The sequence below is a fragment of the Peromyscus eremicus genome, chromosome 5, assembly GCF_949786415.1.
Source record: "Peromyscus eremicus chromosome 5, PerEre_H2_v1, whole genome shotgun sequence".
In the NCBI taxonomy this organism is placed as follows: domain Eukaryota; kingdom Metazoa; phylum Chordata; class Mammalia; order Rodentia; family Cricetidae; genus Peromyscus; species Peromyscus eremicus.
Genome location: NC_081420.1, coordinates 85,086,020 through 85,100,802, shown reverse-complemented (window position 1 = coordinate 85,100,802; position 14,783 = coordinate 85,086,020). Strand labels below are relative to the sequence as shown.

Genomic DNA, 14,783 nt, shown 5'->3' with positions numbered 1-14,783 from the left:
GCTGCAGAGCCACTAGGACATCCATACGTTGCCAGGCCATTCCCAAGGTCAAGGATCTTCAGCAGAAACAAATGTGTGATAGATCTGTTGGTGGTAGAAGCCCAGTGTCCACAGCCAGCTGGACAAGGGAGGTGTCTTGGAGGCTGACAGGTTGCTTTAGAGGCAAGGGGTTCTGGGTGTTTACCCTTTTCTTACAGGCTAACATTGGCAGACAAGGCTGACCCCTGCTTTAGCTTTGTCCCTCTACCTGGAACACAGGATGAACTATGCAGTTGCAAGCACAGGCTCTTACTTTCAAGCTGTCTGAAGCCCAAGTACTTTTATACGTTAATACACTGGCACCTCCTAGGAAGGATCCTGCTATCTGAAGGGACGTTGCATGTACAAAGAGCATTTTAATTAATTTATTTATTTCTTTACACATAACTGAAAGTGATGTTACAGTACATAAGTTATTTACAACTGTGCAGTAATGTGTTGCAAAATAAATTATCTAGAAGGCAGCAAAAGTACATTGTGAATGTATATAAAACTGTACAAGTTTGCGGATACACTCTATAGGATTATTGGCTCTGTAGTGTTTCAAGTTACGTTCTCAGAAAGAGAAACAAAATGCCCAAGATTAAAGGAAAAAATATACAAACCACATGGATTTGACTCCATTAAAAACACTATTGGAGAGTCCTGGCTATGTCCCTGTGTTCAGGCAGGCGGCAGCCGGACCCTTGCCGGCACCAGTGTCCAAGCCTGTCCCAGGGACCATGGCGGGACAGCACTTTCCTGCCTCTTTGACCTAGAGGTCACTGCTTATGCGAGGTGGACGCCTTAGTCTTATTTTCCATTAGTTGATCAGAATGGAACGAGGAATTAAAAAACACACTCTGTTCTGCGACTCCTCAAGTGCCCTGTTGTTGGCTGGAAGAAAACCAGAGGGCATGGCTGAGACAGAGCCACCTTGTTTGTGGCCATGGTCTCCTAGTCCCAAGGCTGGCAAAGCTCTGCAGTGTCTGGGCCTCGTGCTCCCCACAGCAACTGGTAAAAAGAGATGCATTCTGCCTCACTGGCATCTGAAGCGGGAGACAAGTGGCCAGGTGCAGTCTCTGGGCCTCTCCCACTTGATGAACGTGGTGCTCCCTCCTCCGCTGCCTGGACTCATCGGCAGCACTGGGCGACCTATATGGCCCTTGTTTGTGTCCTGTGACCTTCCTCTAAATGTCATGCTGGCAATAGTACGAAGTCATCATTGACGTCAACCATGGGCACGTAGAAGGATGGCACCTCATTTACACACAGGGACTTGTGCCCAGCAGGGTCCAGCTCCTGGGCCTTCAGCTGCCACTCCATCCTTTGCACAGCATTGAGGGCTGCAGCCTCATGCTGCTGCCGCATCAGCAAACATGTCTGTGGGACACACAAGGTGAGAGGAATGGCCAGCCCCCGGTTTCCACCACTGCCTCTAGGTTTCATTCAGCACAGGATTGCATACCCACCCTTGGTTTTAGCACAGAACCTGGATTATCCCATTTTATAGTTTTGTGTTCATACTAGAAATGCCAATTTAAAGACGTACATAAGGGACCTGGATATAGTAGGGCCATGTTTGGGACCAAATAAATAATTTTAAACATGGCTCAGGGACATGCAGCTTGACACTGTTATGTGGCTGACTCTGGTTAATGAAGGACAGCTTTGGGTTAGTTGACTGGATTATCTCAATGAACACAAGGATTGCTCATATCCTTGAAGTTTTTTGTTGTTGTTGTTGTTTTTGTGTTTGGAGACAGGGTTTCTCTGTGTAGTTTTGGTACCTGTCCTGGATCTCACTCTGTAGACCAGGCTGGCCTCGAACTCACAGAGGCCTGGCTCTCCCTCCCGAGTGCTGGGATTAAAGGGATGTGCCACCGCCACCTGGCATATCCTTAAAGTTTTAAATGACTAAAGTCATTTAAACTGCTAGTTTAGGTGTGTGATGTACTCAATGAAAACTAAGTGGCATATCTCCCATACTACAGGGAGCCAGGCAGCCTCCTCCAACCCAGTCTTGCATAGTCTTCTGAATGAAGAATCCCATTCACTTTTTGGTTCTAAAACAAATTAACACTGAGTATCTTTTCACCAAGATTTGACCATTTTATCTCCTTCCAGGACTGTTAGAACTGTTTTCTTTATTATCAATTAAGTAACGAAATTTTCAGTGTACACAGTCAAATTTTAATATGTTAGGTTAAAAGCCCATTCCTCTTCTCATAGTCTCTCCTAGGTCTTCTGGGCAACATTACATATCAGGATGAGATGTCTAGGGACCTAGAGGGGACTCTAGGATAGAATGAGAGAGATGGGAGTAGACGCTCATGAGAAAAATGCCTCAGGCCCACGCTCTGTAAATACCCTGCACCTCATGTACCACAGGGCTTGTGATTCTCCCAAGGTCTTCTCGGCACCTTTGAATGAACTGCTATGATATGCTGTCTCTGACATCTTATTGTCAACAATATGCATTTGATGGCAGCAATCAGGAGACTCTGGGTTGCTCCCCTTTTCTGCATAAGAGCAGTATTTATGGGGAAACCACATAAAGGACAGGCATCAACTTCTCATTTTGTGACTGGAATGCTGGAATCTCATGGTACCCTATGTTTGGCTCTAGCAGCTACAGGTGGGGATTTGCTTCTTCCTTACTGATCTGCTGCACTAGCCAGTACTGCAAGTGTAGACGGTTATGTTGTGTCCTCTTAGGAGGGTTCAGGTTAGGTCTTGTCAAGAGCTGCTCCTTTCACCTGGACAGAAGGGAAGACACTGAAGAGACAACAGACCTAAGACCTTGCTCCCTGAAAGCAGCAGTGGTGTGGGAACTTGCAAAAGCATCTCTTGTGATCATGCCTGGTAGTAGAACGGCTTCCTTGCTCAGAGCAATCTGACACTAGAAGAACTCACCTTCATGCGGTCATACTTGTCATCTACATCCTGCAGCCAAGAGATGAATTGTCGGGCATTGAAGCGATCTCGCACAGACTTGTTTTCATCACCCTGTAGAAACCAAACAGGGATCTTCACAAAAGCTCTTGGAGGCCATGAGGAGGGTAAAAACATTTGATGGTTCAGTCCTTTTCCCATCAGGGAACACAAGGGTAACCTCATCTTAGCAGTACATGTTTCAACCATTTTATCTTGCCCTTGAGGAAAAGTATTCCTAGGCACTGGTGGCCATAGACTCAGCTTTTGATCTACCGAGTGATGGGGCAGTCAATACTTGGCAGGGATGTACAGGGTAGGGTTGAGTGGAACCAGTTTCCTATGCAGGAACTTGGGGGGGGGGGGCGCGCAGAGATCAAGGCCTCATATAAACTGTGCCCTCCATTATTTTGGTTTAAGATTACAGGGTCACATTAAACTAGCAATGACATATATTTTAATTTATTCCTTTTTAGAAGCTAAAAGTAATTTTTCTGCTTTGAAAAGGATAGTTGAGAAGCCTGAGGTAGGAACTGAGGGTCTTCTGTAGACTGGGATCAGCTTCCTTACTGGTTTTCCCTCTGTGTGGAGTCGAACTTGAAGTAGATCCTCACTTCATTTTCATTACACATGACCTTGGCTGTATTGTGACAGACTACTCTGCAAACAAGAACCAAGTTTTATGTTGCCTCACAAAGGGGGAAAACCTGGAGCTGGAATGGCTGCAGCAAAACCGACTGCTCTGACATAGTTGGCCTATATCCCTGAATGCCAGGGGGCAAGGCAAGTTAAAAAGTTCTCAAACAGTTGATCCATGACCTCCTGTGGCCCAAGTGTTATCCAATAGCCAATATGCATCAGCAAGAGGAATCAGGCAGAGATCATGTCTTTCACCTTCAAAAGCATACTTGGGATTTTGTATTTAAACAAAATTCTCAAACAATCATCTGGCCCAGTTTGGTGACAACTGCAGAATATCTTTTGTGCTAGGCATGGTGGTACACACCTGCAATCCTAGCACTTAGGAGACAGGCAGGACAGGAGTTCAAAGTCAGCCTAGGCTACATGAGACTGTCTCTAGAAAGAGCATCTGTTGTTAACCTGTGCAAAGTGGGGAAAGTATGTGTGTCCCTTTTCTCCAAGTATAAGAATGTTAATGGACTGAAAAAAGATCTTAACCCAAGTCCACTCAATCATTAGGTATATGGCAAGAGGCCTCTAGAGCTCCTGTTGTAAAAGCATGGACACATCAATCACCAAGGTCTCAACAGCCAAGAGGGAAGAGATTACAGACAGCTGCATGCTGAGCAGGGGGACACAGCCCAGAAATAAGTCTGATATGAGACTGTCCAGAGGACAGAGAGAAGTGTGTGACAAAACACAACCCCAGAATGGGTTTAGGGCAATTATGTATAGGAGACACAGGATCTGAAATGATATAGAGTAGGAAGAGGTGACAGAGAGGAGCTAAAGAACATGTAGTATCTGCTGGATCTGAGCCACAAATACAGAACAGCAAAAGATCCTAGAGAGCCAGTGAAATGGCTTAGTGGGTAAAGGTGCCTGCTGCCAAGACTGATACCTGAGTTTAATCCCAACTTTTGAAAGTACCACACATCTACATGCACATACTCCCCCACAAAATACAAAACATTAAATTTAAAAGATTAAAGGAGGTAGTAGGAGTGTGCTCAGTGACAGGTTAGAGCAGGAAAGCAGTTAAGGTTTTGGAATGCTGCTTTGGTGGGGAGTGTAGATGGGCTGTTGCCTAAATGCTTCCAGGCCCTGTGGCTCCAACTACCCCAGATAAAACCAGCTAAGAAGCTTGTCTAGGCTTCTATAGCCTCACAGGAACACTTGGCCAGAAGCCCCAATGTCTTGTTGCTGCAATTACCCTTGACCCATTACGGCTCTGGTCACCCCTTAGCTGACACCAATCACCCCTGCAGCCTGTGAGAGTGAGAGGGTGCTGTTCATCCTACTCGTGTACACAGGTACCCCAGAGGAACTTAGAAACTGTAAGAGACTGAAATATACCAAAGGCTTGAGGGCCTTATCCACGACACTCCCATGCCTTCCAGGTAACCTGGGGTTAGGATCTTGGGTCCCAAAGCATGCTGTGAGCAAGGAAGCTGCAGTCCAGAGGCTTGAGTATGCAGGGTGAGTCTGGGGGGATAGGGGGTGGGGGGTGGGGGGTGGTGAAAGCTGGAACCTACACCAGGTAAGTGCTACTGACCTGGCTTTCCAGAGGCATGTTATAGACCTCAGAGTCTAGCAGCATTGTGCATGCACTGAATGGTACTGCCTGGTTGGCAATGGTCCTGGCTGCCCGGCAGTGAACCCGAAGGATCTCTTGCTCGCAGGATACAATCAGCTTCTCCTGAGGAAGGAGAGGAACAGGTGAGCTCCAAGTCATTGACACCAGGCCCCTTGCCCAAGGTTCCACTTACCCTTTCTATGCTGTGCTGCAGGCGCAGCTTACCCCGCACAGCCTCTTGCTGCTTGAACAGCTCCTTCAGGGGCTCTGCCAGGGAGGGAGGGGGTGCTATCTGCAGGTGTAAGGGGAAAGGGGTAAGCTACAAAAAGCATACTTAAAATTTAGACATGATCCAGCCTAGCACCCCAACCCAGAAACCTGTTTAGATACCAGATGCTTACCTGGAAGCAACACTGAAGAGCTGCTTGTGAACTCTGCCCTATGAATAGTGACAGAAAAGGTAGGGCAAAGAACATCTAAGGTCTGTGGTTCCTTGTGCAAGGAAGAAGTCAGTGTACCCACCTATACCAAAAGGAGCGCAGCGGGAATGTGGAATTTTGAGAGTGAATAGAGTGCATGCAATAGAAGTGCATATAGAATCCTGGATATCTGCCAAGGGTGGCGTAGGGCATTAGACAACCACACTTGTCTGCATTGAGCAGAACCCACCCTCATCCCTATGGCCCTATGGAAGAGGCTCTGGTCTGTTGACAACGTATCATATTGTAAGCACTGTGTATCACAGGGTGAGCAAATAAGTAACACCAAAGATAATGAGGAACAGAAGACAGACTTCTGTGGTGCTGACTAGAAGTTAGGTTAGCAGAGAACCTAACTTCTAACTTCTAATTTCCAAAGCAGACAGAGAAGTAGGTGTGTGTACAGGGCCCCAGGCAACCAAATTTTATTGGCTCTTGTCACTGTAAACCAAAGGAAGAGCATGCAGCAGTGATGGCAGGGCTGGTTTGGGGCACCAAATATAGTCCTTTGTGAGCCAGGAAGGTGGAAGCTCAAAAGAAAGCACTTTTTCTGATGGCAGAACTCCATCATTAGAGAAAAGCCCTGACAACAAGGAAAGCTACAGAGAAGACTTGAACATGGTCTCACAGCCTTTCCACTAAGATAAGGTGAACTACAAAAGGCAGGCAAAAACTTCTCAATAGGGAGGCCCGGCTAGCAGCCTCCCCTCATGTTTCAGGTCCACCCCCAGTGACCAAGTATGTGACACAAAGACTCATGTCTATGTAGTAGGAATCGAACCAAAGCATACCAGACAATGATCAGCATGCCTTGTAAGTACTCTTGGGAAGGGTCACAGACCCATCACAGACCCATCCAGAAATAAATCTGTGACTGGCCATAACAACTAGTATAAATTCTGTGCTGCTTTGAGGTTTGAACTTTTTTAGTTATAAACTAAATCTTAGGGGCCAGCAAGATGGCTCGGCAGGTAAAGGCACATACTAGCAACCCCAATAAACTGGGTTCAATCTCTGGGAGCCATACGGTAGAAAGAGAAAACAAACTCCCAGTAGCTGTTCTGACCTCCATGTGTGTGTTGTGCTGTGCACACACAAATAAACAACAAAACTAGAGCAGAGAGTGACCTTGAAATTTCAGCAGACCTCACTTGTCTAAGTAAACCTAGCCTCCAGTATGAGGTTCCCAATGGAGCACAGACTACAAGTCATCTATAAGGTGAACCAGGCAGGAAACTGAGCACAGGGATGATTAATATTCCTCTGAACCTGCCCATTAGAAAAAGGATACTGCTGTGGGGCCAGCATGGTCCTTCCCTTAAGACTACAATTCCTTCCAGGCCTCGTGCTCATTTAGACAGACTTATGTTGTAGCACAATGGTGAGTCCATCCAAGTTAGGGAGTAGCAAACAAGGGGGCTGGCTACAAAAGCCAGCTGTGTAGAGAAGGAAACTGCTTGTAGGTAAGTAGTGAGGTGAAAAATGACCTCCCTTTGGCTTTTATGAAGAAGATCCTGAAGTTAGGAAAGCGGCATGTGTGGAAAAAAAGGCCAGTTCTGAAGCCTGATGTCAAAGCTATCTGCATGGCCAAGTGGGATGTGCTACAGGAGGACCACTGAAGGGACACATGGGAATGAGGCAGAGTGAGGCAAAGGCGGCCCGTCAGGCAGAACAGTAGCCACAGATGTCTTAGAATTCCAATGAAGAATAAAGGAGGGGAGGCTTCAGGGTCCCACTGAGACTCAAGATCCACGATGAGTGAAGGTGGGAATACAGAGGGAGATAAGCTGAGGCCCTTCCTTGTTAAAGGGGTGTATAGCACTGGGACCAGGGCCTTGATCCACACAGCCACTGTACAGATGGGTTGGAGGTGGGTACGTATAATACAGGGCTAGTGAGGTAAAGGCGCTGACCCTCACAAATGACAACCAAGAATGCCAGTGCCAGCTGGGAGGTGGCCACGCACTTTTTTAATCCCAGCACTCGGGAGGCAGAGCCAGGAGGATCTCTATGAGTTCAACGCCAGCCTGAGTTCCAGGACAGGCTCCAAAGCTACAGAGAAACCCTGTCTTGAAAAACCAAATGATAATAATAAAAAAATGCTGGTGCCTCTCCTGACCACAAAGGTGCCAACATAGCCCCAAAGGCCTCTGTTCGTCAGTACCTTGTTGCCCTACTTACTGCCTGGTGCTTGTGCACACACAGATCCCATGGCACTCACCACAGGGATGTGCAGCTTGCTGAGTGGCTTGCCATCCAAGAGGTAGGACCCCGTGTAGGTAACATATTCAGCATAACACTGGGGTGCCTGTGGAGTGATGCAGCAGAGGATCTTGCGTTTCTCTTCAATCTTCTTTCTGATCTGAAGGTACTCAAAGTATGGGTTGGACCTATCGCTGTGGTAGGGCTCAATGGCATCCAGCTTTATGGCATCCACAATGGCGGCCAGCGTCTGCTGAATGACCTCCCGAGTCTGCTGTGTGGATGTGTTCAGCTGCTGCTGCAGCTGCTGACTAGAACGTTGGAAGCGGCGCTTGCGAGGGTGCTGGGCCTGGGCATCTTCCTCCTCAGAGGCACGGCCCTTGGCTCTAGAGGTTGGGGCAGGCATTGGATCCTTCTCTGTTGGGGGTATGCTCTGCTTGCTCTGGCTTGCCAGCATCTGGGCACGGTTCCTGGTCATGCGCTGAGGAACTTCTTCCACCTTGGGAGCCTTGGGGACTTCGGCTATAGGTTTGGGCTCTGGGTCCGTAGCCTCTGGCTGAATGTTGCCTGGGGACCCTTCAGCTACAGCCACACCACAGGTGGCCTCTGCACTGTGTGCCTGTGTTAAGCTATCTGTGGTAGGACCATCAGGTGCACAGCAGGGAGCAGAAGAAGGGTCTTCAGTTTCAGTCTCTTCATCACCACCTCCCAGGGGATGATGCTGTTCAGGGGGACTGGGTGCCGGCACCAAATTGGAGACCGAAGCTTCAGGGGCACTGTCATCTGCGAGGACCTCTGTTTCCACTGTAGCTTCTAGAACTACATCCAACTTTGGCTCCTCTGAGGGCTCCGGCTCAGTGGAGAGCTGGGGCAATGCGTCCTCAGGAGGCGGGGCTGGTTGGTCCTCAGCTGCTGAGGCAGAGGCCTCCCCACTGCTGAGGACCCCAGGAGGAGGACCTGGAGAGCTTTCTCCTGGAGGAACAGGACTGCCCTCCACAGCTTCTGCCTCGACATCTGAAGCATCTTTGGCCTGGAGAGGGAGCTCTGGCAGTGAGAAAGGCCCTAGGTCGAGGTCATCCTCAGGGCTGGTAAAAGCTTCGTGCCACGGCACTGGTTCTACCTGGCTGAGGGCAGATATACCATGATTGCTGTCTAGGAAGCCACTCTCTAAGGGTCCCAGAGCCTCTACCTGAGCCACAGTAGTAACACATGTAGGCTCAGGGGCTGTGTCCAAGGGTGCATCTGGGAGTGATTTACAGTTGCTGAAGAAGGATTCCAGCCTGGTGGGAGCAGCGTAAGGAGCAGCCCCTTCTGCAGCAGAGATGGCCACTGGGACTGCTCCTGTCCCACCATCTTTGACTTCCTCTAAGCCTGACTCAGGAGCTGGCAAAGGGTAAGAGACTGGAGAGACAGGGTACGTGGGCTCTGCAGCACTGAAGGGCCCTGGGGTGGTGGAGTGGAGGGACTCTCCAGGGCAGAAATGTTTTGGGGACTCTGCAAACCTCTGTGGAGACTTTAGCAGAAGTTCAGAGCCCACAGGCCAGCTGACAGGGTTTTCCGAGGCACTAGCAATAAGGGTGGAAGAAAGGGCCTGCTCAGCAGCAGTGTGTGTCCACTCAACAGGCTCCTCAGTAATAACCCTGCTGAAGGGGCCCTCATCCAGGGGTTCCAGGTAGCTAGGCTCTGGGGGAAGGATGGCAGCTGTGGCCTGCTGGTCCTCTGTGGCATCCAGAGGTAGGCCTAGATCTGGGGGTAGGGTCCCCTCAATGGCTGGGGTCAACAGTTCACCTCTTGGGGAAGGGGAAGACTTTGCTGGTAGGCTGGAGAAGACGCTATCTGGGGGTGGTGTGGCACTGACCACAGCTGTTGGTGGACAGTGCAGTGTGTCCACCTTAGGCGAGGGGATACCATAGTCTGGGGAATAGTACCCAGGGGACAGGCAGGCAAACTTCTCTGCAGGAACGGGTGGCAGAGGAGCCTTTTCTTCCAGTAAGTGCTGTACTGGGGAATCAAAACTAGAGGCTGCAGGAACACTCTGCTGCCTATACAACTTGTCCCCAACACTGAATTCTTCTTCGGGTGTCCTTCTGATATCCACAGAGATTGAGCGATACAGGTTTGTGGAGACAGGCCTTGTAGGCGTCTGGCCTGGGTTTTCTGAAACCACACTGGAAGCCACAGAGAACCTGTCAAAAAAGGGTGGAGAGCAGGCGCTGGTGGATGTGGTGGAGACAGGCATTGAATGTTGGGAGTCAGTGCAGTCAAACACCAGGTCAGGGTAATCATCAGCACTGCAGGATGGGGTCCTGGGTGTGTGCATCACCTCCTCATAGCTGGGGCAAGACACCACTGAGGTGGGGGTTGGCACCCCAGTGGGTCGGCCCTGCTCAGTCCGGGGTGAAGCAGGTAGAACCTCCTTCAAGGGTTGCCCTTGCCCAGCTAGCCAGTCTTTGGACTCTGTACCCGGTCCAGAGTGAGGCTTATTTTCACCAGTGGGCAGCATAGGAGCTGACTCCTTGAGCTTTTTGTCTTTGGAAGGAGGGTCTAGGCCCAGTGCTTTCTTGGAAGGAAGGTCCAGGCTCTTTTTGCGCCCATCGTCGGTGGGCTTCTTCTCTTTGAGCTTGGGGTCTCCAGACCTATGCCGCATCTTCTCCATCTGCTTCATGCGCTCCTTGTGCCGCTTGTGCCGCTCCTCAATCTCAAGATCTTTCTGGGAGAGCATCCTTTCAAAACTTGTCATCATGAGGTCACCATCTCCCAGGAGCTTCTCGCGGGGCCTGATGTCTTTCTTGCTCGAGTCTCTAGATGGCAGAAGCTTGTCATTCCCATTGCTCAGCTTCAAGGGGTCGCCCTTTTCTCGCTCTGTGTTCTCCTTCAACTTCTCCTTCAGCTTGGTCTCACTGAGCTTCAGGCTTTCGTCCCTGGACTTCTCCTTAAAGGAGTTGGGAGGGTTGTCCTTATCTTTGGCTGCAGGCTTTGGCTCATCCTTGTGGTGTCTCAGGAACCCGTCTACATGCTTGTCCCTGTGTTTCTCCTTCTCGTCTCTCCACTTTTCCCTATGCTTCTCTCTCTTCTTCTTCTCTTTTAGGATGCTGATGGTACTTGACCCATACGGCTTTAGTTCCTTTTCTATCTTCTTTGCAGGTTCTCTTTCAGAATCATTTCTTTCTTTCTTTTCTGAAGAAAACAACTCAATGGCTTTATCTAGCTCCTCCTCGATGTCAGCTTTTGTGGTATAAGCAACCCCGTAAGCGTCTGTATCTAAGAAGTCCTTCTCATATTGGCTGGAGTCCTTCCTGGTGCCACTGCTACTGTCCTTGTAGTCATCACTCTTCTCTTTCTTGTCTGCCTTTTCCTTCTTGGCTCTCTCACGCTCATGGCTTTTTTTAGAGGATGAAGAGGAATGTCTGTGCCTCTCCTTCTCCCTCAACTTCTCTGAGAGGCAGGTACTCTCCCTGGCCTTGTCCTCTGGTGGTGGCTCAGAAAAGGATACCTCCAGAAGTGTGCTCAGGCTGGGTTCCTGGCCATGGTCAGCAAAGCTGTCCGAGGAGACTTCACTGATCTTGTCATTGGAGTCTTCACGGTAGTCATGCAGAGCCTCTTCCTCCAGCTTCTCCAGGAGGCTCTTCTCCATTTCAGGGCCTCGTGAAGACTTTCTTTCTCGTGAGTGTTCCTTCTCTGGCTTCTCCTTGTGCTTACTCTTGGCCTTGTCTTCAGCAAAGTGCTTTTTCTCCACCTTTTCAGGGAGCTTCTGTTTATTTTTCTTTTCTTGGGCAGAGTCAACAGAAGCTCTGTCTTTCCTGTCCTTGTACTTTTCTGTACACTCTTTATCTTTCTTTTCTTTGTGCTTCTCAAAGAGCTTTTCCTTCTTGTCCTTCCCCACTTCCACAACTCCTCTGTCTTTCTTCTTCTCCTTGGGCTCTTTGTCTCTCGGCTTCTCTGTGTGCTGCCTGTCAGAAGAGGACTTTCTGTGTCTGTCTGAGGGATGTTCTCTTCCATCCTCCTTCTCCTGGAGGCTATCCACTCTCTGTATGTCGCTGGCCTCTCCAACCTTGAAGCTGCTGGCCATGTAATCGTCTTTCTCATCTTCACTTTCATCTGTGAATATGTCTGCAATGTACCAGCTCTTCTCCTTTCCCTTTTTATCGTCCTTTTTTTCTGAGAAGTCTTCTGAGATGATGCTCGGGAACATCTTCTCCTTTTTCTCTCTTATTTGGTCGAGGGATGATTTTCTGTCTTTGCTGTGTATGTCTTTATGCTTTTCCTTGCCATCTTTCTTCTCTTTGAAACATTTATCAAATTCTTTGTCTTTCTGACACTTCTCAAGGATAGATTTCTCACTTCTGTCTCTCTCACTGGATTTGTCTTTGTACTTGTCTGCCCTGCCCTTTTCCTTCCTCTCCTTTTCTAGGACATCCTTTTTCTCTTTTTCCCGTGCTGCATGGGGCCGTTCCCAGGGCTCCAGGTTCTTGGTGAAGTCACAGTCTGACTTGTCCTTGAAAGTGCTCTCACAGCCACACTCCTTTAGGTCCTCCCTATGTACCTCTTCAGATCTTATACGCCCATCCCTCCGCTCCCGGGAGCCCTCTAGGGTATCCCTCCTGTCCCGGGCTACCTCAGCAGACTCTCGCCTCTTCTTATCTTTCTCAGAGAGATAGCTGGGGATGCTTTTATGCTTTTCTGTTTGGTCTCTCCTCTTCTCAGAGTTCTTGTCTAGATAGTCCCTGTCTTTCTTTCGGAAGAAAGAGTCTCTAAAGTCTCGCTTTTCCCGGGTTTTGTTGTCACGCTTCTTTTCTTTATTGTCTTCTTTGACTGTTTCCAGGATAAGTTTGGCCACAGAGTCATTCTTAATGTCTCTATAGTCTGTCACTGGAGAGTCCCAGCTGTCCTCTCCTTTGAAATCAAAAGAGGAATCAGACAAGTCAGAAAACCACCTCTCTTGTTGGTCATCAGAAAGGCTGAACTTGGTGTCCTCGTGCTCCAGAAACTGACTTTTGTTACAATATTCATCAAAAGTAGCATCTTCCCTGTATACCTTTTCCTTCTTCAGTTTTTCTTTATCCTCTTTGAAGGCCTTGTCTTTCTCCTTGGAAACCTTGTCCTCTTTCATGTCATTCTTCTTCTCTACCTTGGAAGGTCGGTCTTTGGACCTTTTCTTCCTTTCCTCTTTGTACAATCTCAGTTTTTCCTCCTTGGGAGACTTTTCCTTTGTAGACTTCTCCCTTTCTGCCTTACTGGGACGGTCTTTTTCTTCCCGGAAAGATCTGTTGATGTCTTTATTGACATCCTTGATTCTCTTTAGTGCCTTCTCATCCTTAAAGAGCCACTCTTTATCCTCTGACTTCATCTTCCCAAGTTTATCTTCTTTCTTAAAATGGTCTCTGTCGTGTTTCAATACTTTTAACTTATTTTCAGTGGAAATGTCGTTATCTAAGAGGATGGCCTTATCTGACTTTTGCTTGGAATCCTCATATTCGTATGTAAAGCTTTTCAATTTAAGTTCTTGGCTGACTGAACATTGTCCTTTCTCTTTGTTTTTGTGTTTGTGTTTTGTTTTGTGTTTTTTGACCACTTTCCCTTCCTTGTCCAGCTTGGGGACAGCTCCATCTGTACAGGGGTGGAAGGTGCTTCTCTTCTCAGGTGGCATGCTCTGCAGGCCACCCCTTTTACGGTGTTCCTGCTTCCTCCTCGTAGGCTTCAGAGATTCCACACTGGACCCCTCAGAGGAGCAGTCAGACTCGCTGGTCAGTCCCGTCCTTGAGGAGTCTGACAAAGAGCTGACCTCAGACCAGGCTGGGGAAGAAATGGCTTTCCAATTGTCAGTGCGCCAGTGCTTAGTGTGCTGGTCCGTGTGGCCAGAGCTGTGTTTCTGGGCCACAGCACTACCATGAGACGAGGTGGAGGAGGCAGACAGTGAGCTGAACAGGGAGGGGTCCTTCAGCACCAGCGGGGACCCCTTGAGGCAGCTTGAGCTCCCCACAGAGTCCCCATCATCCTCATCACTCTCTGAGGACTCGCTTTCTGACCCGGAGGAACAGAATTTGTCATTCCTCTTTCCAAACCGAACTTCTTTGCCTTTTGTTTCTTTCTTTCGTTTCTTTTTCAATTTATTTTTTTCTTTCTGCTGCCTAGAACTAGAAGACTCTCTAGCCTTACTACTAGGTAGCATCGTGTGTGCCGACAACCTCAGTTTCTCTCCAGCCCCCATGGCAACACTCACATCCTCTTCATCTGAAGTATCTGACAAGATGCGATGGGCTGCCTTCTTTGGTGCAAGTGTGTTGTTTTTTGAGTAACTCTTAACTTCCATTTTGGGTATTGAAATGAAACTATTTGATTTAGTTTCTTTCCTATAGTCTTTCTTCAGCAAGTGCTTGTCATCCACTGGAGGAACCCTGTCCTGCTCATCATCTTCGTCAAACTCATACTCATCCTTGACAGGGGTCACAGTTTTTTGGGGCTCTGGATTCTTAGCCTTAAGCTTGAGGCCTTTCTCAAACTCAGAGTCTGTGTTATTGCCATCAACAGAGCTGGAAGGTGCAAACGATGGGGCGTCCTCCTCTTCAGAGCTCTCTGTTGGGAACAGGAAGGGAGTTATCAAGCAGGTCAGAATCATTTTACTAGCATCAGTTAAGAATGCTCTCTAGCTGTGGAGGAACAGGCCTTCCCAGTGCATGGCCACCCAGAAGGGGAGGCTGGTTGCCTTTGCTTCTAAAAAAGCACTTTACTTTAGTCACATCTGAGGCCAACCAAAGGCAGAAGGAACCCACAGTGAGAGACAAGGCTGGCATCTCAGCAGACAGAGTGCAGGCATCTTGGCAGTGAGGCACCCTGGCAGAACTCCTGTATCTGGAAGTTCCTGAAGGCGCCAGCCACCTGAGGAGGCTTGTAGA

At 48.6% G+C, this 14,783-nt stretch overlaps 1 protein-coding gene across 7 annotated transcripts in view; it reads right to left on the bottom strand.

Annotated features, from left to right (window-relative positions):
* Positions 1-390: 390 nt before the first annotated feature.
* Positions 391-14,783, bottom strand: part of Ankrd11 (ankyrin repeat domain containing 11) — a 205,938-nt gene continuing 191,545 nt past the window's right edge. For 5 of the 7 annotated variants that reach the window (XM_059263863.1, XM_059263862.1, XM_059263864.1 and 2 more), the window contains 5 exons: positions 7,910-14,463; positions 5,403-5,501; positions 5,189-5,332; positions 2,935-3,027; positions 391-1,401 (listed from right to left, as the gene is read on the bottom strand). In XM_059263863.1, the coding sequence (XP_059119846.1) occupies positions 1,216-1,401; positions 2,935-3,027; positions 5,189-5,332; positions 5,403-5,501; positions 7,910-14,463 (7,076 nt within the window). In that variant the 3' untranslated portion in view covers positions 391-1,215. The other 2 variants (XM_059263867.1, XM_059263866.1) reach the window with 2 other exon arrangements.